Raw genomic sequence first — 24698 nt, forward strand, 5'->3', positions numbered from 1 at the left:
CGCTGGTCGGGCAGCAGCGCCCGCCATCGCAGCGCGGCCTTGGGGGGCTTTCTTATCCCTCCGCTGTGCGGTACGTCACTTTCCGGACGCCGAACCCCGCACGCTCATTTGTTTACTCATTTATTTATATCCATTTATTGACTTCGCTCCCTTTCCCAGCACCCGGGTGCCCAGTTCCCCACGGCCACCCCTCACTCTCCCCACACGGGGCCCGGGCCCGGCCCTTTTCCCGCTTCTCCTCCCGCCGCCGCCGCGGCGCGCGCGCGGCCCCGCCCCGCGCGCACATCCGGGTCCCGGCGCTGGCCCCGCCGGCCCCGCCGCCGCTCCCGGCCCCGCTCCCGGCCCGTCCCGTCCCGCCCCGCCACAAGTTCGGCCGCAGGAGCAGCGCCAGCGGCGGCCGCGGCCCAGCCCTCTCACCGACACCGCGCCCGGGGAGGCCGCTGCTCCGCGCCCGGTGGGTCGGGGGGTTGAGGTGTGTGTGGGGGGGGGGTGCGGGCCGCAGGGGTTCCGGAGCGGGGCGGGGGAACGGGCCGGGCCTGTGGGGACGCGGGGCCGAGGCCTCGCCGCGGGGCCGCCGGGACGGGGTGGTGCGGGGGCGGGCAGGGGCAGCGAGGGACGGTGAGCGGCGTGTGGGGAAGGAGCAGCGCCGTGAGGGAGAGAGCGGAGCGCGGGGCCGCCCGCGGGGAGCGCGGACACGCGTGGGGACGGTGCGGGCACCGCGGGGGTTGTGCCTTAGTTTTTGCTGCTGTTTTTTGTCGTTGGTTTTTTATTATTACTATTATTACTTTATTTTATTTTATTTTTTTGAGACGAGAGCTAGCTGTTGGCTGAAGTCAGGCCTGGCCGAGCGAGAGGAGAGCAGCAATCCCGCCCGGCTGGTAAAGGGGCGGGAGGCGATGTGAGGGCACACGAACACACACTCCTCGCACTCACACACACGCACACTTGTCCACCGTGGCCCTCCTCGCCTGACAGATGCCTGACAACAGATGCGCGGCCTCCGTGATTTAGGACGGCGATTTTTATTTATTTTGTTTTTTTTTTTTTTTTTTGTCTTCTGCGGGTTGTAAAACTTAATAGAGGAAATATGGTCTTGCGGTTAAAAGCACAAGACTGGAAATCAAGTGATCTGTGCCAATTGTGGGGTTTCTGGTGTGACTTTAAGGTGATTGAATAGCATGTCACAGTAGATGAAGGGAAGAACTGATTTAGCAGTAGTGTGGAATATGTTGTTGAATAGGCTCAGTAATAGTTGTTGAATCTTTTGGTGGAATCTGTAGGGATTTAGAGATTCTACTCGGTGAATCACTGGGGCCCACTGCTTTAACAAAACCTCCAAGGAATAACTGTCAAAATTTGCATCAGCAAAATTTTGTCTGTCATGGGAAATTAGATTGTCAGTGTGTGATGGTTCTACATGAAATCTCTTGCTGGTTTTCATTCCTGTATTAATTTCAGATAATTAACCTTCCATGGGTGGTTTTAAAATCCTGAAAACTGGAATGAGCATTGTTCTTACGTGTGTCAGTTATGGAAGTTCTGGACAGAATGTCCTCCTGAGCAATCACAGAATTTGATTGAAGAGGAGTAAAGGAAAGGGTGCAAACAGTTGCAGTCATGTGCCTGTGCTCATCAAAAGCTGTAATGCTTTATGAAGTTGGCAGCTGGTGGTAGTGGAAGTTAATAGAAGCAGCAAATAACTTAATTGACAATGTTTCATAATTAGTGTGTTGTAACTTTTGAGAGTGCCCTGTCTGTGTTGGATTTAATGTCTTAATCCCTACCGTTTGATAGTGGTTTACTCCTACCTCTGATATTAAAATATTGTTCACTTGGCCTTGAAATTGCTGCTAAGTGCTATGCCACTTATATCTGCAAAACAAAACCCCAGCAAACCATGTGCTCACTGGGTTTGCCTTTGTCAAACCCTTCTTTTCCTTTCAGATGTGGAGGAAATACTTTTGAAGGAGGAATGTTCTTTTTTTTTTTTTTTTTTCCTAAAGAGAGAACTTTCCCAGTGGAAGCCCAGATGGACAGTGGTGATGGGGCTGAGAAACGGGAAAGGAGGAAGAGAGAGGCTTCCTCTGCATTTCTTTCTCTGGATGACAAAAGCTCCCAACGGCAGGGCAGGGCGTGCTGCTGTGTACAGCTGTGGTGGGTGGGGTTTTTATTTGGAGGTTTGGAGTTTTAACCTCTTATGGAACTTGAAGGAACTGTAACTGTGGACCCTCTGCTGTTTGGTACTTGTTATGAAGTCAGGTTTTTAGTCTTGCACCTAGAGTGGGTGGTCTGTGCAGAGTTTTGGTGATCACAGAATATTATTTGAGCTGGAAGAAGTTCTGTCTCCCAAGATGAAGTGCTCGTGCTCAGTTAAGCGACTTTTGGGGTTTATGTGAATGTTCTTTGCAAATTATGTTGTGGTCTTTATAATTTCAGAGGACACTTTTAATTCCAGAAAAATGTCATGTATATTTTCTTTTTAGTTGTCTTAAGAAAATGCTGAGAACTCTTTTGTTGTTGCTCTTGGTTGAATTACATACCTGCAGAAATATTACTGTCCTATATCATCTTTTACTGCCAGTTAAGGCCTTGTTTTTCATTTTCTTTATGTTTGTTTGGGTTTCTTAATTAAAGGACAAGTTCTTGTAGTATCTCTGCTAGATTGGCTGAAATGAATTTTAATCTGTTAATGTTTCTTTAAAGATCTTTATATGGTTTTTTGATATGAACAGGTAAGGAGCTCATGCCCAGAACGAAAAGATTTGTTCCCTTGTGAGCTGAGAGCACTTTTTAGATATCCCCATGGCTAACGATAAACAGCTCATTAAAACCAAGCTGAACAGTAATTTAAGACTTTTGCAGTTGCCTTTAGTCACAGTGCAAGTTCCTGCACAGTTTTCTGGAAGCCTTTTTAGCCCTGTTCCTGTGACCACGTCGAGAAGCTTGGCTGGCCCTGGAGCGTGGGTTGGCAGGGGCAGGACGGTGCCTGCCAAGGCTGTATCCCCACTGACCCACCACCAGGGCTGAGCCTGCCAGCACTGTCATCCCTGACAGAGGATCTTTGTCAGAGTCCCTGCTACTGATACAGCAGCTATGAAGTAGTGTCTCTGAATTCTGGGTCAGTGCATGTCACAAACTGACAAATTTAGAATACTTTGCCGTTCATTCATTCTGTGCACGGGGGGAAAAAAACCTCGCCGAGTTACTGTTGTCAGCGTTCCCTCCAATCCTGCAGCTTTTGTGAACTTGTCACAGGCTTGTTGCAATTCACTTGGAGTGGAATTGTACACACACACACACACACACACACATCTTTATTTTTCTTCCTCTTTTAAAGCTTTATGAGAGTGTCCCTTCTTTCAGGTTATGCTTTTTGTTGCCAAGTTATAGTATGTAGGATCTTAGTCTTTAATGAGGGCCTTGCACACGAACATCAAAATTTATGGAAGACTTTGTCCAGCTTATTAATTTTTTAGCATACTTTAGGGTTTGTGAAAAGTGTAATTTTCCCATTTTTTTCCTCCAGCTGTAGTAGAGGTCATTCTTAATCACCCACTTGCTTGTCCATGTGCACCAGCCTCCCAGTGGAGGTATAGGCTTTTGTTGCTGTATTTGGTGAAAATTAGCAGTGCTCTTCTGTATAACTTTAATTAAGAAATGGATGCTAACTTTTGGTTAAAGTAGATCTTAAATAATCTTAAAAACATGAGGCAGTTTCAGGGCTGACTGCTGTGGATGGTGGCATTTTCCAGCATAATGCTCCTGTTGGAAAGTGCCAGTTAGCTGAAACAGAAGTGTGAGAAAATGCACAGTTGTGACAAAACACTTAAGGGAGAGGGATTTTGGTTCAAAGACAGAATTTGTAGTTTTTGAGAACTTGTACAAAAGCTAATTGCTCAGTAATTAGAGCAGCTGCAGGGACCAGGGCCATGGGAGCGCTGGATCTTTGTGTTCTCAGCGGGGATGCTTGAAGAAATAGATACTAACTTTTTTTAGGCTTTGGAGGTTTTGGTGTTTTCTCCCTCCCCCTGTATCACAGTTATACTCAAGTTTTGCCATGATGCAGAGCAAATTCAGAACTCTCTGTTCTTTGGGTATAATTTTTCTGAGCTTTTCTTGGCATCAGATGGAAGTGAGGGTGCTTTGGAAATGCAGTGGAGCTTTATTTGTGAACTCTTTGACTGGACCTTGTCCTCTTTTGTGATATAAATCATTGTCACTTGGATTGGTTTTTTTAACAGTAATTTTTGAGAAGATGTTAAGAAAAACCAGAAACATCACTTTGCTATCTGAGCTACATGGCTTTTGTTTCCACTTCTTGCATGTATATTGTATCTCTTGCTGCTTTTGCTTGGCCTCAGAGTTTTGTTAGGTTTCTTGTAAGAGAGTACTGGTTAAATACTTCTCAGCTGACAGAGCTAAATGCTTCAGGCTTTTGTTCTGTTATTTTTTTTTAAGCTGTGTTAGATGGTGGACAGATGTGGAAATGAAAAGAAAAAGTATTGTGTGAGAAAAGCCTGTCTGAAATTGTCAATATATTTTTCTGTTTGGAGGGCAGTCATGGTTAGTAAAAGTTTGGAAGATACCAGACAGTTCTTTTCTGTTCTTGTTTACATGTATTATTAGTTAGACCATATTGCCTTACAAGGCATGTTTGAAGCACAGAAATCTAGTGCTGGTATAAAAGCACTTATCATAGATTCTGGCCAACTGAATGTACATTTAGCTCTGCAGGCCTAGTTCTGATGAAAATACCACAAGTTCTTTTTTGATACACTTTATAAAATCTCCTTTCATCTTTTACTTAGCCTTGAGGGGAGGAGGGAAATAAAAAAGCTGTATCATTGATGATATTCCTCATGGCTGAGATGTTGCAACTGAAGAAAACTCTTTTCTGTGGATTGGCTGTGGCATGCAGGCCCTTCAAGTTATTAACCAAGTTCTTTAACCAAAGTGTAATCTTAGGGTTTATTTTATCCTTGATGTGTTTGGAGAAACTGTGGAGTTCACTTTTCTTCTATATTTGTTCTCAAGAAAAGGCTCATTGCAGGGGACTGCAGTGTAAGAAAATGATAATAAAACCCAAGCACGGTCCTGCACAGTTCCTCTCAGGAAATCTGTAAGGAAAGAAGGATTTCTAATAAAACCAGGTGAAATTGATGTGTGAGGTTGTAGTTTTAAAGAAAGTATTTATAAGTGTATATGGCATAATGTGCTGTAACACACTGCAGTTGAGTTTCTGAGCTCTCTGGAAGAATATGTAGTATGTAAATATGTGTATGGAGTGAAACGAGCATTTCTGAGCTTGCTGGGGCAATAAAGTTAAGCACAAGAGCTGAGTGCAGAACAGCTTTAGCTGCAGATCTGCAGCAGCTCTAATGAACTGCCAGTTGTGTTGCTGGTTATAAGTGGTGCTTTGTTTATGGGATGAAATCGAGTCTCAAAGCAGCTTCTAATCATCAGCAGCGAAGTTCCTTATTTCAGTTGGGTATGATGCTACAGGAGGCTGCCTGAATTTGCAAACAAGTCAATTAAGCAGGAAAAGAATAGAGCCTGTCGTTGTGCAGCACAAGCTGAGTCCTGGCAGTGGGAAGGGATGAGGACCATGCAGTTGTTACCCATTTATCCTTGGGGACAAACTGTGGGAGCATTGTTCATTGCTCTTCATTGCCAGGCTGTTTGGGGTGATGGTGTGCTTGGTTAGTGGTACTTCAAATTTAAATTTTGCAGGTGGGAAATTAGTTTGGAATCAACGGCAGAAGGTGTCACACAAAAAGTGCCTCTCAATAAAATAGTTACACCATATGTAATGTTACATTATTTGTTCTTGCTCTTTTAGCCAAAAGAAGATTCCTTGATACAGAATCGAATGAATCTATTAAACTTGCCAGTTTAATAGAAAGTTTCACAAGAACCACCAAAAGGTAGTGGAGTTACTTAGTATTTGTGATGGCAGGTGAAAGGTGATATATTTGTCCTGTCTTCACAAATCAAATGCAGCTTGTAAGTTCTGCTGTTGGCCAACTGTTTATATCTGGCTGGCTGAGGTATTAAGAAGGGGTTCAAACAATGGACTTGTTCACACAACTGGTTTCCTTCCATTTGCTGTAGTCATTAACAAGACCTTTCAATGTATAAATAATGCATGCCCCAAAGTCTCATTTTGATACAGTGATTACTTCCTTTTATACTTGCCCATTAAAAGCCCCCTCTTGCTTCTCTGTGCAATTCATTACAGTCCCTCTTTAAAGAGTGTTTGTAACTATTTTTTTTAAAGTACCAGCATGTTTTTCAGTTGATGTTCTCCCCTAGCTCAGCTGAAAAGTTATTTAATAAAAGAAGGTAATGCATAATGGGCCCTCTGCTTCTTAAGGAAATTTAAGAAAGCTTTTTTTCCCCCCCTGAAAGTCATTCCCAGCTGTGTGTAGAGGTGCAGCAATAGGAGTAATTTGTGCAGCACTGAATGAAAATGTGACTCTTTAAAGCATTTGTTTCTGTGCTCAAACCTTACAGTGATGCACTGTTGTGCTGCAATCACAGCTCATAACAGGGGCTTTTAAAGCCTGGGAAGAAATTGATTGTAAATATAGATATTCTGGGGAGGCTCTTCCTGGCAGATGGCAGGATTACTTAGAAACCTTTGGCAAATGAGATGCTGAAATTACAGCAAATGCAAGTAAATGTTCTAAATGTGGTTTGTGCCTCTCATTCAGAAATTTAAAAACCCTACATGAATTGCAGTTTCTACATCAAAATGTTAAGTTCCTACATAAATACCTGAACCTGCTGCTTTGTGGCCTTAAATAGCTCATGATTCACTAAGTTTTTTAATTCTACGTTGTTTTCTTAAGAAAAAGCAAAAGCTGGAAAGCTTCAGGATTTTTACCTTCCAGAATGAACTTCTGAAAGGTGTGTAATGAGATAAATTCAGTGTCATTTGCACTTCTCAAAGTATTTTGTTGCAGAGTTTCTTTTTTGCCCTTGCTTTTCATGAACAGGTAAAAATACTCTTCAGTAGAAGTCCTGAAAGCTCGTGGGGGGGCAAAATGGAGTTACAGTAAATATTACAATATTTTAAACTTCAGCAGTCTAGTTCTTCAGTGCTTACAGCCCAAGTATGTGTGTAGAAACTTTTTTTTTGAAGAAGTTGAAACAGTTTTGATCAAATCTGTTATGATGCTTCTGGAACACTTTTTGCCTTCCTTGATAGGCCCTCAGACAAATGTAAAGCTTTTAGAGTTAATTATGTTACTTACTCCAAGCAGATTGTTTGTAAAATCATAGTTTATAGGACAGAGTCATTTATCAAAATTCCCTTGACACTTGCCCTACAAATACTAGTTACTGCAAAACATCATTTTAGTAGAACTGTTCCAACTTCCTTTGCTTTGAGTTAGTTGTTTATTCCACGGACATACTTGTGGGTAAATGATGTTGAAATTATATGCAGCCACTAAAATTGCTTTCCTACTTGATGCACTGCATTCAGAATACTACAAAATAAAATATCCAGTTATAGATGATCGTAGAACAGACTTGTAGGTCTGTGAACTTGATTGCTTGATATAGATGTGATGGGATAGATCAGGGTGGCAGCACCAAGAGGAGTTTCTTAAAATCTCCTTTGAGCTCAGCTTAACTATAGGAATTTCTAGTGCATCTTCTCCCTTGATGATGCTTTAGGTTCTTTGAAAGCATAGCTGAGAAACAAAAATAGAACTTTTGAATTGTCTTCTTTCTGCTCTGAGACTCCAGGTGGGTTCATTTCCTTTTTTAGGGCTGTGAGCAATTGCTGTTATCTTGAGATATTGAAGGTACAAGGCTTGAAAGTGAGTTGCAACTGTAAACAGCTTTTACTTTTTAGAACAGTAAACTTTTATCCTCAGTAAAAGAACAAATTTAGTCTGAGTTCTTGGCCAAGTTTCTCTCTCTTTATGTATTTCCTGTTGCTTTGAAGGGTGCAAAGGTTCTTCTGTGTAATAGTTCTGGGGAACTAAATTAGACTTTAAGTGCAGACACGTCTGTATTTCTGAAGAAATAAGGTAATACATAATTGATTGAGACTTTTTTCTTTTTTCAGTTCCTTCCAGGGACTTACTGAAGCAGTGGGAGACTTGTATTTTCCTAATTTCTTTTTTTTTTCCAGTTTGTTTTTGCATAGGAAGCTTAGGAAGAAAGGTCTTCAAACAGTTGTTCTATTTGTTTTGGTTTTCCCACTTTTTCTCCATCTTACTCAAACCAAGCTGAATAATCAAAGAGGTACCAATGGGATTAAGCTACAGTGTGAAATAAGTGGATTTTTTCCTGTCAGGAGACACCAAGTGTCCTTAGGTTTGTTCCCTCCTTTCCTCACCTTCTAACTCCCAGAAGAAAAAATATCTGTGGTACATAAATGCCTTGCCTAGGGATGTTTGCTGTACCTTTGCTACTTAGTATATGTTTCTGTTATATAAAAATATCTGTCCAGGTGTCTGAGCGGGCTTGTAAATGTGCCCAGACACTCGGAAAAGCCTTATCAGATGACTTTTAGTGAATCAAAGATGGGAGGAAGAAAGATCTTCTTGATTAAAGGTGGCAACCTAAGAGAACCAGCACAGAGGTGCTTAAATCTTGCTTCCCCCCCACCACCACCACCCTTGTGTCTCCTGTGCAGATTTGGTGTCTGGGCATGTGGTAGGTGCTCTAATTCCCGGTGGTTTATCAAAAGCTGAGGGACAATGTTGTTTGGCAGTCTCTGTAGCAGGAGAGGAAGCATCTTTTGTTATTGACATCCTTTCTCTTAGACCAGCTCTTGCTTTTTGCCAGCTGCTCATTGTCTATACTTGCTTATTTAGTATTCACAAGGGATTTTACAAGTTCTTATCAGTTGGTTGCCACAGCACATCATTTCCTCTTGTCATCGGTAAATTGGTGGGGGGAGGATTTGCTCTGGAGCTGGGGAGTGGTAAAACACCATTCATGAGCTGCCCTGGGCTCTTCTGCTCCTCTCCTTTCTGACTTTGTAGTAAAGGTCACATTTCTAGTCCTTACTCTGTCATGCCTTCCCCCTCCCCTCTTTTTCTGGGGAAAAGAAAACAATTTTTTTTTTCTTTTGCCAAAGGCTAAAAATATCCTGCTCTTCAAATATTCTTCTTAAAAGATATAAGGAAGTGCAGCATAAAAATAGCTCCAGCTAAAAAAAAAAAAGGGTTGACCACCTTTCTGAGTGGCTGGGGAAGGGTTGGTTGGAGCTTTTTATTGGGTTTTTCTTTTAGTTGTGTTTGGTTTTCTCTATCTGCAGCTTCTTCCTAATTTTTTTAATACTCTTCAAAAACAAGAGGTAACTAATTAGGGTTAAAGCAGGAAAAAGCAGATGCTGTAGGATTTTGTCCTTTTGGGAAATAAAGGTCCATCTGAGAATGCACTACTGGCCTTGGAACTGCTGGTTCCACCCTCCCTCTTCCCTGTTCCTTCATAGCAAGTTTAGTCTTTTAGTGAGGCAGCATGACAGGGATAGACTGTTAGTTTTAAAGCATATTCCTCAAGCTTGTCTTCTAAAGGAAAGTCATGGATTTAAGGAACAGTAACATGAACTATGCTGTTCCTATTATCCCTTATTGGTCCTTTTTCCCACTAATCATTAATGTAAGAATTAGAGACTCTGATCGTTTTTTGGGGGGTGAGGTCCTAGTACTTCTGGGTTTTTGTTTTGAGACAAAATCAGGTACAATGCTGAAACAGAGAGCCTTTTACTATCTGCCTTTTTGTTTTACTTGTTTTCTAATTCCTTGTTAACTTATCTTTTTGACAGAACTAAATTAGAGGAATCTATTACCATTTTTGATGTGAAGACTTCATCTCTGACATCTCTATGGTCATTTGGCAGCCTCCAAGAAATAATACAGCTCAGCAGCGGCAGTAACTGCCTTGGGTATACACTGACAATTATTTGGGAAAAACAAAGAAAACCCCAACAGCCCAAACCCACCAAACCTTTTGAAGACTTTGTGTCCAATGACGTCAATGGCCAGTTTGTTCTCCTTTACTAGCCCAGCTGTAAAGCGTCTGTTGGGCTGGAAACAAGGAGACGAAGAGGAAAAATGGGCAGAAAAAGCTGTTGACGCTTTGGTAAAAAAGCTGAAAAAGAAAAAGGGTGCTATGGAAGAGCTGGAGAAAGCCCTGAGCAGCCCAGGCCAGCCCAGCAAGTGTGTCACCATCCCCCGCTCCTTGGACGGGCGGCTCCAGGTGTCCCACAGGAAGGGCCTTCCCCACGTCATTTACTGCCGCGTCTGGCGCTGGCCTGACCTCCAGAGCCACCACGAGCTGAAGCCCTTGGATATTTGTGAATTTCCTTTTGGATCGAAACAGAAGGAAGTCTGCATCAATCCATACCACTACAAGAGGGTGGAGAGCCCAGGTACCTGGAAAATTACTGTCTTACAACTGCACAAAATCTCCTGTAACCACTTACTGGTCACTCCCTCCTCCAGTCCTGTGGAACTGATTGGAACTGGTGTATGAGGGAGTTTGGGAGAGGAAGTTCAAAGGGTATATTGCTGGTGTGGTTTTGGGGAGGTGTGTTGTCCATTCTTTGGGATTAATCTCTTCAGCCTGCTACCCTTAAAGTTAGTAGCAAAGTCCTCATTTGTAGCAAAACAGAAAGCAGTGATAAAAAGACTTCAGTTTCTTTGACAAACTTCTTTAAAAATCCCAGTTCTCACAAGGAGGTTGGTGATGTTATTTTAATATTTAATTTGTGAGTGACATGACTTGAGGAGATAAAAAAAAAAAGAAATAAAATTCTTGGATGGTAGAGTTCCCCACTTGAATTCCAATCAACAGAGAGCAGAGATGAATAGAGCCAAGAGTGGTGATCAGAGCAAGGTTTGTACCAATTTTGTGTCAGGTTACAGGCCTGCTGTTCAGGAATTCTGCCATTGGAGGAGGGGAGGAGTGTTGGGATTGCAAGTGGGAGACATGAAGGATGTTGCTGTGGACAGCAGAGTGAAAAGTTCCTTCTGTTGTTCCACAAAGTGGTTGTAACTCTACTGCAAACTGCAGTGCTCAAACTGCAGCACTGGAATTCAGACTCCAGCAGCCCTGGGTTTAAAAGTTAAAACTCCAGCTTAGCAATACTTTTATATTGCAGTATAGATTTTGTTTGCCTTCAGTGAAAGGGGCAATATGTAACTATATAGTTTGGCTGTGGTACTACAGACTGTATTTTCATTTTCACTGTTTTGCTCCTGCACACAGACAGTGAGTTTTGCACTTCTGCATCAGTACTTCAGTACGTGCCACATGGTTTGTTTGGTTGGTTTCTTCTTTTTAAAAAGAAAGGTCATCTTCCAGTTGCATGAGATATATGTGTGGTTTTGTGATTTTTGCAAGAGTAAAGTTTGAGTCTTTCATGAAGCATAATTTGAAAAGTAAAGGAGAGAAGACAGGGTAAAGGCATGTCACATTGACCCCCTGCTCCTCTTTCCACCCCACTAGTGTTGAATTATCATGATGACCAGAACACAACATCATTTGGATCTCCTTCTAGCTCAGTTTTTAATGTGAATTCACCTGGTTTTCCTCTGTGTTTTTTCCAGTTCTACCTCCAGTGTTAGTGCCTCGACATAGTGAATTCAACCCCCAGCACAGCCTCCTGGTTCAGTTCAGGAACCTCAGCCACAACGAGCCCCACATGCCACACAACGCCACGTTCCCTGACTCCTTCCAGCAGCCCAACAACACTCCATTCTCCATCTCCCCAAACAGCCCCTACCCCCCTTCTCCAGCCAGCAGCACTTACCCCAGCTCCCCAGCCAGCTCGGGGCCAGCCAGTCCCTTCCAGCTCCCTGGTAAGTCCAGCCTGAATGTCAGTTCAATAAAAAGAATTGAAATGTCCTGTGCTCTTGGGATTTATTACCTCAGGAGTTTGTGATATTTGCAATAAATTGCTTTTTCCGTTTGCATTTCAGGGAGTTTTCTTCCTAGTTTTGTCACTGGTCAGACTTAATTATTGTAGCTTTATTTTTCCAAGTGTTTTTTGTCATGGATATAATAGTGGTGAGTTATTTTGCACAGCATCAGTATAGAATAATTGATACATACTTTAAAAGAATATCTAGCAATGAAATTAGATGTAAGAGGCAGAGCAAGAGGTTTATTGATGTCTTTATCTGAATACAGTGGTGTTTAACTGGAAAAAAGTAGCAAATCTTTGTTAGAAACAGATGGGACTAAATTGATTCTCTTTAACTGATTTGGGTGAAAAAAAGGAAAAACAATTGATAGGGGCAAAGGAAAGAAGTCTTACTGATTGTCTGGCTCTTGGTGTGATTATAAAGCCAAGAAGTTAATTGATTAATGATTTTAATCATGAGGCTCAGTGGCCTCATCTTTGTTGTTTCTGATTGCTCAGTTCCCCCAAAAGAGTGTCCCAGTCAGGGGGATCTCTTGGCTGAGTACTGGGATCACTGGGATGGATGCATTAATGGGGCACAGTTGTGTGCTGCTGGAAGAACACAGAGATCCCCACTTTTAGAATGACCTCAGCCTAGAAAAGCAGAAAAACCCCCCAAAAACTGCTATAGACCTTCTTTCTGCTACAGCAAATAAAGTTATTTCTTCTACTACTTTATTTTTGAACATGGAGAAAAGGGGAGGCAAGAAGGCTAATGCTTGTGTGGCAAAAAGTGGGAACCACAGTCATCTTTCCCAGCTGCAGGAGTGCAGTTATTAAACTAAAAAAAAGGGGCAAAAAGAAAAAAGTACATTTTTTTAAGGTATCCAATCTTGTTGTTAGTCCCATACATAAAACTTCAGCTATTGAAGGAGTTTACTGTAAAGACAGCTGGCTGTTTTCAGATCACTTTGAAAATGGGTCCAAATTTTTTAACATCTCTTGTTCAAGAGGGTTTGGGGGTTTTTTGGTATGTTTACAACAGTACAATGAATAAATATTCTAAATTGTTGAGGTTTATTCTTATTTTTTCCACCTCTGTAGCTGATACTCCACCTCCTGCCTATATGCCCCCTGATGATCAAATGGGGCAGGATAATTCCCAATCCATGGACACAAGCAATACAATGATCCCTCAAATCATGCCAAATATATCCACCAGAGGTGAGTTGTGGGGTCTGGGGTAAAATTACATAGTTTGACTTCTTGCAGCTCACGACCAAACTGAATGAATAACTTCAAATGGGCCAGTAAACCTCGCTGGTAAGTCATTCAAGGCAAACTGGGGCTGTAGCAGAGAAAACTGAGAAATAAAACTTGCCTGGCTTATTTTCATCTCTTGTTTTCAAAGCCTGAGGGCTTCCAACAAGTTGAACTCTTTTTCGTTTCTTTTCTGCCACCTTTGACTGTTGCTGGAATTATATGTGAAATAAGGCTCTGAAAATTTGGGTCCCAAAATAGCCATTATAACAGATTTTTTTAAAAGTGGGCAGGAGACTCATGTTTCACCTGTTATCCCAGTGTTTTCGTGTGCGTGTAGGGGGGTTTTTTAGTTTAATATCAGACTTAAAATTGGAAAATAATTGTCAAATCAGCAGACTAGCTAAAATGCATGAAGATAAAAATCATGAAGATGTTAAACAGGATGGTCCTTGCCCATCCTAAGTGTCAGCTAAGCTTTTACTTATCTAGTGATGTTTTGGGAGGTAAAATGTTCTTTCTGTTTGCTTCTTTTCAGATGTCCAGCCCGTTGCCTACGAAGAACCCAAACACTGGTGTTCCATCGTGTATTATGAGTTAAATAATCGTGTTGGGGAGGCCTTTCATGCATCTTCCACAAGTGTCTTGGTAGATGGGTTTACAGATCCCTCCAACAACAAGAACAGGTTCTGCTTAGGGCTGCTCTCGAATGTAAATCGCAACTCGACCATCGAGAACACTCGGCGGCACATTGGCAAAGGTAAAGCTGGGCTTAGGAAACCAAGGCCCTGGCTTTGGTTCACCCTCTCTGCACTGCAGCAGGGGTTGTTCTCAGATGGGAATACCAGAGGTAATCTGAGATCTGATACATTATTGACCTCTGCAGAATCAGAAGACAACTTCTTTGGGCATGGTTTAATTCTAATTAGTCGGGAATTGCAGACATTTTTCCTTGGTGCTAATTTAAAAGACTAAATTTTACCTCTTCCTTGCCAAACAAGATTATCATTTACCCTAACAAACAAGCCCCCATGACAATTTACCTAGAGCTCTTTTGTTTCAGCACCAAGAAACATTGCAGGACTCCTGATATTCTGCATTCTCTCTCCTCCTTAAATCATATTCTTCATCCCTCTGTACAGTATATCAAAGATTGTTTTATTTTGTTGTTGCAAGGCATTACCTGCTGTCTGTGTTCAAATATCTTGGTGAGTTGGCAGCAGGACTTTGAAGTGCTAATGCAAAACTGCAAGGGCTCATTTGTCTGAGTGAATCCATGGGGTGTGTTTGTGTGTGGGAGGGATTCCTGGAGACAGCAGGTTTTGCAAGATCTTCTAGTTTTCCTGTGCTGTTTGGCTGATAGCACATAGAGATGTACAGTTTTCATCTGTGATGGAATGTGCTTGGATTATCTTAAATTGCAGTGCTCCTTTTCTGAATATCTTCTCTTTTGTGACCAAGTCAGTCCTGAGAAGAGAACCCTGTTTCTATTGCACCTGAGATCATTTGGTAAAGTTGGTCTTGAGTTTTGCTTGATGAAAATTCATCCTGTCCCTTAACAGTCTTTTTAAATTAGAAACTTCTACAAATATGGCAAAATTTTGCAGATAATTTGGAGACCACAGGTTCTATTGATGTATGTTGGAAACTTGGCTCTGCAATGCAGTTATCCAAGAAAATTTATAAATAAAACAATGTTATAAAGGAGAACAGCTGATTCCTGAGGTGTGAGTGGTTTGTCAGGTTCTTTTGTTTGGGCTCCCCCCTCTCAGTGGTACTGGCAGAGGAATCCTGTGCATCTTCCCAAGGTCAGGAGTGTCACCAGGATCCATCAGGTTGGGTAGGGTAATATTGGCTGCAATGAGCTTTGAAATGTCTACATACAATTAAGACTGTTTGGGGATAAAATACCATGTTTGATTTTTAAGGTCTGTAAAGACTGATGGTAATTAAGTTGAGCAACTAATTGGACTTGCCTCTCCTTTGGCTTGATAAGATGCTGTGAAAATCAGAGCATGGATGTACTTCCTCATTCATGTCTGACCCTTCTCCCAGGACACACTTATTTCTGTTGGAATTGCCATAGGCAGAAGCTACCAGTTGTATAAAACTGGAGTTTTAAAAGGCACATAAATTCTCTTGAAAAACAACTTGAAATAGCAGTTGAAAGAAATGTGGCAGTAGGTTTTCCATTCTATTTTGTAACTAGTCAGAGAAGGACATCTAGTGGCTGGTGTATCATGAGCCTACTGTATTTTGAAATGGGAAAGTAAGTTATAATGTGAGCAAAAGAGCTTTTCTGAAAAGCTCAGGCAGAAAGTTTACTTTAAAAAAAATAGGATTTACTACAACCACCTCAAAATCAGAGACAACAAACTGATTTGAAGTGTTTTTATCATTGTTTTCAAGGAGTTCATCTCTACTACGTTGGTGGAGAAGTCTATGCTGAGTGTTTGAGTGATAGCAGCATATTTGTACAGAGCAGGAACTGCAACTACCACCATGGCTTTCATCCAACAACTGTGTGCAAGATTCCCAGTGGATGCAGTCTGAAAATATTTAACAATCAGGAGTTTGCTCAGCTTTTAGCTCAGTCTGTCAACCATGGATTTGAAGCAGTATATGAGCTCACCAAAATGTGCACCATTCGAATGAGTTTTGTAAAGGTAAGTTATTTTGAGGGCAATTTAAGTTAATTGTGGGTTTGGGTATTTAGGAGTAATTCCATCAGCACTGTAGCAAAGCTGTCCTGACCTGATGTGGGTCTTTTCAATGATCAGTGTATTGAAAATGCTTAACTTGGGGAGAGGGAAATCAGTGCAAGAAAGGAAAAGCACAGATTGCTGTATTGAATGTTGGCTGGGTATTTAATTACTTCAGTATCCAGGACAGGGATTTAATCATTGTGGTTGCTGTAATTTTATTAAAGAAGATTTGAGCTCATGTTCTAAATTTGAAGGAACAAAGTGAATAACAGGTCCATTAAAAGGAAGTGGAATTGATTACAGAAAATACTCAACTCCTTCCAATTGATTAATATTATTTTTAAAAAATGATTATGGAAAAAAGGCTTGATTTGAGTTTATGAAGTCAAGCTGTGCTGTTGTCTCACAGGAGTTTTCTCAGCATTGTCTAATGAAGATACTGTCATACTGTCCCTCTCGGATTTACTGTGGAGTCGAGGGGTTTTTTTGCATCTTGTCCAAAAGATGTCGTGTTGATTTTGTCAATTATGATAAATACTGCTCAGTTTGAGAGTGTGGAGGATAAGGGAGCAGGAGGTTGAAGCAGAAGAGAGATGTGGCCATGCCAGGAGCCCTCCTGGAGTGGGCAGAGAGCTCCCCAGGAGCCCGTGTGGTCACTCCAGCTCTGCAGTGGGCAGTTCAGGCTCCCAGCTGCCCTTCCCTCCTGCTCCTGCCCAGCCTCAGGTTTTTTCCTTTACATAAGAAGTGTTCCTAAATTGTGAATTACCTTCAGATAAGTATCTTCAGTCCTGCTTTCCTGCTTGTTGTTAGTGTTACTTTAGAAGAGAGCCGTGTCCTGCAGTTGCTGGCTAACCCTGTGTTCCCCTGCAGGGCTGGGGAGCCGAGTACCACCGCCAGGACGTCACGAGCACCCCGTGCTGGATAGAGATCCACCTCCACGGGCCCCTCCAGTGGCTGGATAAAGTACTTACCCAAATGGGTTCTCCTCTGAATCCCATCTCATCTGTCTCATAGTGCTGACATTCTATCTCCAGCCTTATTTTTAGCGAACTTATTCTAATTCTAGAGCAACTTCCAGTGGATACTGTGAGCTATATGGAGAATGGATCTTATGGTTTAATTGTGTTGGTTTTTTTTTTTTTAAATCCCTCTGTGACCAATTCCATTGTGTATAGCTAATCAGTTTTACATTTCAAATTGTTCTTGTGATGCTTAAGTGACAGTTGAGCCCTAAGGGAAAAAATAGTCTATTGAGAAATTCAGAACACTTTTTCCCCTCCTTCCCCTAGAACTTAAACAGACATATGTCTTAACTGGAAAATCTTTTTGTCCTGTAGGGACAAGAATCATGGAGACTGACTTCAGAAAATAAATACATATCATAGTTTGGGATTTTTTTTTTAATGTTTATGAAACTGTTTGAACATGTGCAGCTCCAGCTTGCAAGCTGTATTTTTAGCATAGTGGTTTAAACATCTTAAGGTTGACATCTGTCATAAGCAAAATTAGACTTTATTATGGCTAATTTGCCTCAGATTGAACAATGTGATTTTTTTTTTAAGTGTACACATGAATATACTTTTTACAAATATTGGAGTGGTGTAAAAACACTTGTATTTTCTATTGGAAAATGCTGTCATAAACACACTGTATATTAATGCAGAATAGCAGTTCTTAGCCTTTTCCCACTTTGGTTTTGTAACATCTCTTTTAACCACCATTTAAAATAGTAATTGATACAAGGTAAACATCTTGCACGTTTCTGGAGTAGTAATTCTTGGTTTGCTTTGATTTACACTCATGCAGTTTGGATTTGGTTGCCAAGGCTGTCTCTTTTTAGGTACCCTTCTCTTTTTTAACATAAACACTACTATTTGTAAATGGCAGTGCTTACTACTTTTTGGAAGGAATAAGTTTTTTGTTTTCTTTTTGGTGTTCTAGCTGTTTATTTTACCTGTCTGGAATTGATCTGTGTAGGCCTTTTTAATCTCTCAGTAGACATTACACAGTATTAGTGATTACACTGTATTTAATTCACTTTCAGTATGAGTTTGAGTCTCTTTGAAGACTGTGAGTGGCTTAGCAAATGAGTTACTGAATGCAGAAGCTTTTACTTCCAGATAATTTAATGCAGACCTGTTGGTAATGACCAAAAGTAATCCCTTCTTTGTAGCCTACATGAAAGGATGGTCTCACTCCTGGCCCTCATGGCAGGGGTTCAATCAGGAGACTTGTAACTGTAGTTGGCAGCTTTGTGGGACTAAAGCACTGCATTAATATGATGAAATTCCTCCCATGTAAGGAATCACAGAGTCATGGAATGCTCAGGGGTTGGAATGGCCCTCAAAGATCATCTAGTGCCAAGCCCAGGGACATCTCCCTCTAGAACAGGTCACTCAAGGCCTTACCCAACCTGCCTTGAACATAGCTGGGGTTGGGGCAGCCACAGCCTCCCTGGACAACCTGTGCCAGTGCCTCACCACCCTCACAGGAAAAAATTTCTTCCTGATATCTGAGCTCATTCCCTCTTCCAGTTTGTACCCATTACTGCCTGTCCTGTCACTGCAGTTCCTGACAACGAGTCCCTCTCTGGTTCCCTGGAGGCCCCTTCAGACACTGGGAGGTGCTGTGAGGTCCCCACACAGCCTTCTCCTCTGCAGGCTGAACAGCCCCAGCTTTCTCAGCTGTCTTCACAGGGGAGGTGCTCCAGTCCTCTTGCCAACATTGTGGCCTCCTCTGCACTTGTCCTTAGGCTGGGGACTCCAGAACTGTACCCAGTGATCCAGGTGGGGTCTCACAAGAGGAGACCTGAGGGGGAGAATCCCCTTCTTGCCCTACTGCCCACGAGCCTTTTGAAGCAGCCCAGGATCCTGTTGGTTTCTGGGCTGTGAACACTCACTGCTGGCTCATGGGGACTTTGTCATCAACCAGCAGCCCCAAGTCCTTCTCCCAGGGCTACTCCAACTCCCTTCTGCACTCGAGCTGTAGGTGTGTCTGGGATTGCCCTGACCCGGGTGTAAGACCTCGGTGAACTTCAGGAAGTTTGCATCAGTGAGCTTTGGTGGAGAATTCAAACACTACTAAACACTAAAAGAAATCAGCTAAATAACTTATGCCTGTTTTCCCCCTTTTTATGATAAAAAGGAGGCTGAAATACTCTAAGAGAATTAGAAGTGAATTATATACAAAATGTCTTTGCATGCAGAAAAAACCTCTTGTATTTTTTAACTTCTCACCTTCCTTTTTCTCTTTCCTGAATATCTCTTCAGCAAAGGGTTCAGTGTTTGGAGGAGAGGCTGAAAACTCTAATATGCAAATAATTATGGAAAGATGCGTTGCAGTTAATTGCTGCAATCCTGAGACACTGATTGCTTACACAAGTTCTTGTGTCTTCTATTGAATGACATTTTCTGCTCAGATGTGGAAATCATGCATCGTATGGTACCTGCGTAACAAATGATCTTAAAGGATTCAAATTGTTTACGTGTCCTTAAAATGTTTCTTCTGAAATGCCTTAAAGGAATAAACTGTAACACTTCTGCAGAACCCTGATGTTCTCCTGTACAGGAATTTCTGTATTACTTGGTGTTTTGGGGGGTGTTTTTTGTGTTTTGGGGTTTTTTTAAACAGTTTCTCAAGTGTGTTTAAAAACCAACAAGTGCATCTTCAGGAGAAGGGGAGGAACATTATTTGCTGTTTACCTTTGGGGTCTTCTCTTTCATTCTTTGGAGCTGCAACCCACAGACAGTTCTTTTGATTGAATAAGATGCCAAGTCAGTTGGCCACAGAATCCAGCTTGTTTTCTTCTCCTCGGGGCCTGACTTTTGTCAAGTAGCTGAATATGTATATTTGACACTACAGAGTATTATTTTTCTTGACTAGCTTTTGTAATAAATGCCATGGCACGTTGAATTAAGGAAAGATTGCAATTGTAGGTACAAGATTTTACTTTATCCAAGATGTTTTTCACCTGGCTTCATCTCTGTTCACTTGTGTGCTTTTATGTGGCCAACTGAGTGACTCAAGAATGGGTGCTGAGGTGGGTGTTTGTGAGCCAGAGCTGGTGCTTAGTGCTGGTGTTGTGGTTTGATTGGCTGCCCGTGCACTGAACCATAATTTCTGCAATAATATCCAGTTAACCCACTTCTGATGCTGTCATTAAGTGCTAAAGTGCTCTGGCATTTTTTCTGCTTGTGTCCACGTTCTGGAACTGTAATATCTGCAATGCTGGGATAGCCTTGTGACTGCTGGTTTGGCAGGGCAGGAGCAGGGGCAAACCCAGGAAGATTTGTCTGCCTTCTACTTCTCTGTTCCTTTTAAGCAGAGCTTTTTGGGTGCTTTCTAGTGAGCAAATTTTGTGTGCTGCTGGTTCATGGTGTTCCTAATCCTGTTTAGTTCATCTGTGCTGCTGGTACAAAATGAGATATCAGTGCACAGATGGATGGGATGGAGAGTTTTTTGACCCTAACGATGTGTCAAGTCCAGGGAGAGCAGGGAGTGCTGCTGCTGGGGCAGCATCCTGTGTATAAATCACTTCTGTATCCAGATGGAGAGATGGAGAAATTAAATCAGCCAGTAGTGTGGTAGTGGAAGAAGGAGCCTTTCCAGTGTAGCCCAGCTTGGATTGGGTGTTACCCTTCAGTGAAAACTGGTTTGGCTTTTTTAGTGTATTTTCTTCTTTTTGGGCATCTCCTTTGCACCAACCACAGCATTGACTGGCAGCTTTGGCAACACCAGCAGAGCCTGGAGCAGGCTGACACCCATCCTTGCTGGGATTACTCCTGCAGTCCCTGGGATAAGAGCTTGGATCTTGCTCCTTGGGCACCTCAGTGCTGGCAGTCAATCAGTGCCTTGTGTTTTACACCCACAACTACATCAGGCTGGAAGGGCTGACATTGGCTTAGAGTATCTGTAGGACCAAACCACAATTTTCTAGTGTGCCTGATGAGAGACAAATTAGCAGCCCAGTAGGCAAAACAATGATTCAACTGGTGTTACAATTCGGGGTAGAATTGTTTAAATTATTGGAATTTTTCTAGTTTTTTCTTGAAGCAAAATGATGATTTTTTTTTTCCCCCCACAGTATTAAAATGTGAAAGTTGTCAGTTCTTGGGTGTGAGATTAACTTGGATCCTTGCACTATAGCTCTAGAGGACATTAAAATATATCAGGCTTCCTCCCTAGTCTGAAATAATAATTTTTTCAGGATATTGTTTTACTTGCTCAAATTGCTAATGATGGTTTCTAGAAAAACAAACAAACAAAAACCCAAAAACCAAAACATTTTCTAAATGTTTTGCTTCAAACAGCAAACGTGACTAACTTTTTTTTCTGTAGTTGTGAAGTTTCTGTTTAGGAAGGTTTCCCCATTCTGAATTCAAATCAATAGACCAAACCATCAGATTTACAACAATATGTTGCTTTTTTGTGCTGCTCCATAAACCTGCTTCTGTGTTCGTTGCAAGCATAACCTTTATGCTTTTGTTTACATTGTAGGAAACACAGTTCTAGCAATGAGGTTTGTTGTTTTGTTGTTTTGTTTTTTTTTTCATTTAACTCTAAACATCTTTTTATTTTGTTAATTTTAAAATGATTAGGTTTTGCTATGTTATGTTTTTAAAGATATTTTTTGCATACTGCTGCTCATATTTCAATAAACGAAACAGAAAACCCACAAATTTGACTGGTCTTATTTATCTGTAACTCTGTATGTCTCAAGTGTTTTCCAAGGGTTAATTTATCACTTGTAACTCCTGCTGCTGATGCCTCTTCGTGAAGTCCTTATACTGTAATATTTTAAAATACTTTTCTGGAGCTTTTTGGTAATGCAAAAGCTGCTTGGAAGCAGAGACTAAATTATTTCATTACCTTATTTAAGAGCTGTTCTTGTAGAATGCAGACAGCCCAAATGGTGTCAATTTCTTAGGATTTATAAAAATTATTTTGGGAGTACACAAAAATGTTTATCTGTAAGACTTCAGCAACAATTTGATAAATATATTGGGGGTGGTTGGGGTTTTTTTTAACCATAACATTTTTTTTAACAACTCATCATTTCTGAATGTGTCGAGCTTTGAACTGCTGAGCAACAGCCTTTCATTGAAATGAAACTCAATCTCATGAAACTCAAGGATTATAACAATAAAGTATAAATTTAGGAGCAGTTCAGTGAGCTGTGTATTGGCTTATTTTTTAAGATTGAGGGGAAGAAAACTTTTCCCTTGTTTGTCAAGATACTGCAGAAACAGAGGTTGAAAAGTAATTAGGGGGTTGCATTTATTAAATCTCTTTTTTTTGGCAGGATGAGTACAAAACCACTGAATCCCAATTCCACAGTGATAGATGGTTTGTTTAGTATAAAACTGAAATGAAAGTGTTGGTACAACAGCTGGTCTGGGCTTCCTGCTTTGGGATTTAATTTGGCCACCTGCAGTAATACTCTCAAATTCTTTCATATTCTCAATAATGAGCTTTTTTCCTCTGAATATGAGGATCCAATCACTCAGGTAATAATTTATTTTCTTAATTTCTCTCTTGATGCTGTTTTGTATCAGTATCCCCTGTACTGTTTTGATGAATTTGCTTCCAAAACAATGATTGCCCTGTAAAGTCCCCAGAAGATTTCCTGGGACAGTATAACCTGAATAACAGACTAATTTGTGAGCAAGATCTGAAAATAAGTCTTGCAGTGGCTTGTTGGCTTTCCAGCAACTCTATATGGACTTTAATCAATAGCTTTCTATACAAGTAAAACAAAAACCCTTGGTTATTAAAAGTTTTAAGTCGCTGTTTTATAGAAATGAAGAGGGTTTTGCTAATCTTGCTGGGGAATGTAGAGGTTTAGTAGCAACTCTGTGAGCAGCAAAAGTAACCTCTGAAATTCTTCATTCATGGGGTTGTTTTCAGAGTTAAAAAAAAGCTTTTGGGTGAAACAGCCCTTTTCCACCCCCTCTCCAACCTACATTGTTAAATGAGGCAATACCCATATGACAGGTGCTTCAGGGTTTTACAATTTCCAAGTGGTTTCATCAGGTCCTTTTTGAATATCCTGTTGTTCTCACCTGCCTTATGGGGCCACAGGTTCAAGGATTTCTCTAAGCAATGTTCTTCACCTCTGGTTGAGTCCAAATCCAAGGGAAACTCTGGTTTGGGATTCTCTTAATCCTCCTGTTCTCTAATCCTGAAGGTAAGTCTGCAGTTCCATCAGCTGGTAAAAGTGGTTGTAGGGCATGGGGGGGGGTGCATTTAAAACAAACCTTGCAGCCACTGGCAGCACAGAACATTGGAGTTCCAAAAATCCCACCCAGTCCAAAAGTTCATTCCAAACATCTGGAGGTGGGAAATCTATCCCAGCAGAGAGGCCTTGCCAGGTAAGATAAATATATGTATTTTTCAGTGCTACCCCAAGTTTGTGCTGGAGTGATCATCACCTGCATCATCACCTGCTTTCCTAAGGATGGCAAGAAGCCACATCCCAGCAGTGTCCCGAGTGGGATGGTCACACCTGATCCAGGACAAGCAGTTGTTCTTGGCCAATCCCACAGGGAGTGGTTCTGGGGGGACACCTCTGTTAAAAATACTGAAAGTCTTCACTTTAGTGTGAGAAATGAAGACACAAATCTATAGAAAATCATATAAACAGCGTGTTAAATTCTCTTTTATCCAGAATTTTGATTGCTAGCCACAGTGTTTTCCTTAAATGTACATGGCTGGGAAGGGTGGGTCATTTCCATTCTGTGTTCCTGCTCCTTGCAGGGCTCCTCCTTTTTCCCATAAGACATAGAAAAAAACCCCCCAAACTCTTTAACTTAGCAGCTCTTTTGTCCCAAGGCCAGTTTTATTTTGTTCTTAATAAACACCTTTTATTCTCTTTTTGAGAAATAACCGTGTTGTTGGCAGTGACAGAAGCTATTTCCAGGAAATAAGAAGTGCTTTGTAATTCAGCCACTCCTGCAAAGTCTCATTTTCTGAAGGGTTTTAGATGGAGAATCTGCTGTCAGCAAACTCCTGAGCCTCTCCAGACAGCTTCGAGCTGTGTGGGTGACTTCCACTTCAGACACAAAACAGACAAAATGGGCTCTTTTCTCTACAAGCCAAATGGAGACCAGTTTTTCTGAGATTTGAGGTGTCTGGTGGACAGTCTCACTCATAGATTTTTATAGAAAAAACTCTCCTTAAGTTTCCTGTAAGAAATTAGAGGTAAATACAGTATATTAAACATGAGAGTGCAAGCTTAGGAGTGAACAGGTTGTGTCCATGAAGATAATTCACCAGTGGTACTTTATGCACTGCCTGGGCAGAGGCTCAGCCCTGCAGGGAGGAATTTGGTGCTACCTGGAGGGCAAAAATGAGGAAAAGAGGAAGAAAAAAACTTGCAAAGATGTGACTGTAATTTGCTGTCTGGGAGACTTTATGGATTAACGTATTTAAACCAAACCTCTCTGCTTGTACCTGTAGTTTCTGGAAGAAACAACCTCTTAAAGACAAATGTGCTGTGAACACAGACCAGATCTCTCTTCCTTTCCTCTTCTCAGTCTGATCTATCTGCCAGCATTTAAAATGTTTCAAATATCAGGTAGATAAAGCTCCTGGCTCCCTAAAGGTGTAGCAGAACAGGCCCATGGGCAGAGCGTGGAGGGCACTGTGCCTTGGCACAGCAGAACTGAGCCCCTTGCCCAGCACATCCACTGGGGTCAGGTCTGGCCATGCTCTGCTGATGTGGAATATTTAGCTTTTAGGATTTATTCTTTTGCCTTGCTGTGCAGTTTGACTGACTTGTGAGTCCTCCAGGTGAGTCCTTTCCAGGCATCATGTGATGGCCATGTGGTGTGGGGTGTAAAAAAAACCCCTCAGCTCTTGGT

At 41.6% G+C, this 24698-nt stretch overlaps 1 protein-coding gene across 1 annotated transcript; it reads left to right on the forward strand.

The window, feature by feature from the left end:
- The first annotated feature begins 414 nt into the window (after window positions 1-414).
- On the forward strand, window positions 415-21515 carry SMAD5 (SMAD family member 5). The gene is made up of 7 exons (XM_018081132.2): window positions 415-454; window positions 9791-10396; window positions 11577-11828; window positions 12977-13096; window positions 13671-13892; window positions 15542-15798; window positions 16708-21515. Exons 2-7 carry the CDS (start codon window positions 9994-9996, stop codon window positions 16849-16851), a joined length of 1398 nt encoding a protein of 465 aa, XP_017936621.1. The 5' UTR covers window positions 415-454; window positions 9791-9993; the 3' UTR covers window positions 16852-21515.
- The last annotated feature ends 3183 nt before the right edge of the window (window positions 21516-24698 follow it).

Source organism: Manacus vitellinus, unplaced genomic scaffold (genome assembly GCF_001715985.3).
Source record: "Manacus vitellinus isolate BGI_N305 unplaced genomic scaffold, ASM171598v3 scaffold_51_pilon, whole genome shotgun sequence".
NCBI classification, from domain to species: Eukaryota; Metazoa; Chordata; class Aves; order Passeriformes; family Pipridae; genus Manacus; species Manacus vitellinus.

What these genes read in the sequence shown, in the direction of transcription:
- SMAD5 (XM_018081132.2), top strand. Translation starts at nt 9,994, where the DNA reads ATGACGTCAATGGCCAGTTTGTTCTCCTTTACTAGCCCAGCTGTAAAG. An exon ending in CAGTCCCTTCCAGCTCCCTG is followed by an intron (nt 11,829 to 12,976) that starts GTAAGTCCAGCC and finishes CCACCTCTGTAG; the next exon opens with CTGATACTCCACCTCCTGCC. An exon ending in TCGGCGGCACATTGGCAAAG is followed by an intron (nt 13,893 to 15,541) that starts GTAAAGCTGGGC and finishes ATTGTTTTCAAG; the next exon opens with GAGTTCATCTCTACTACGTT.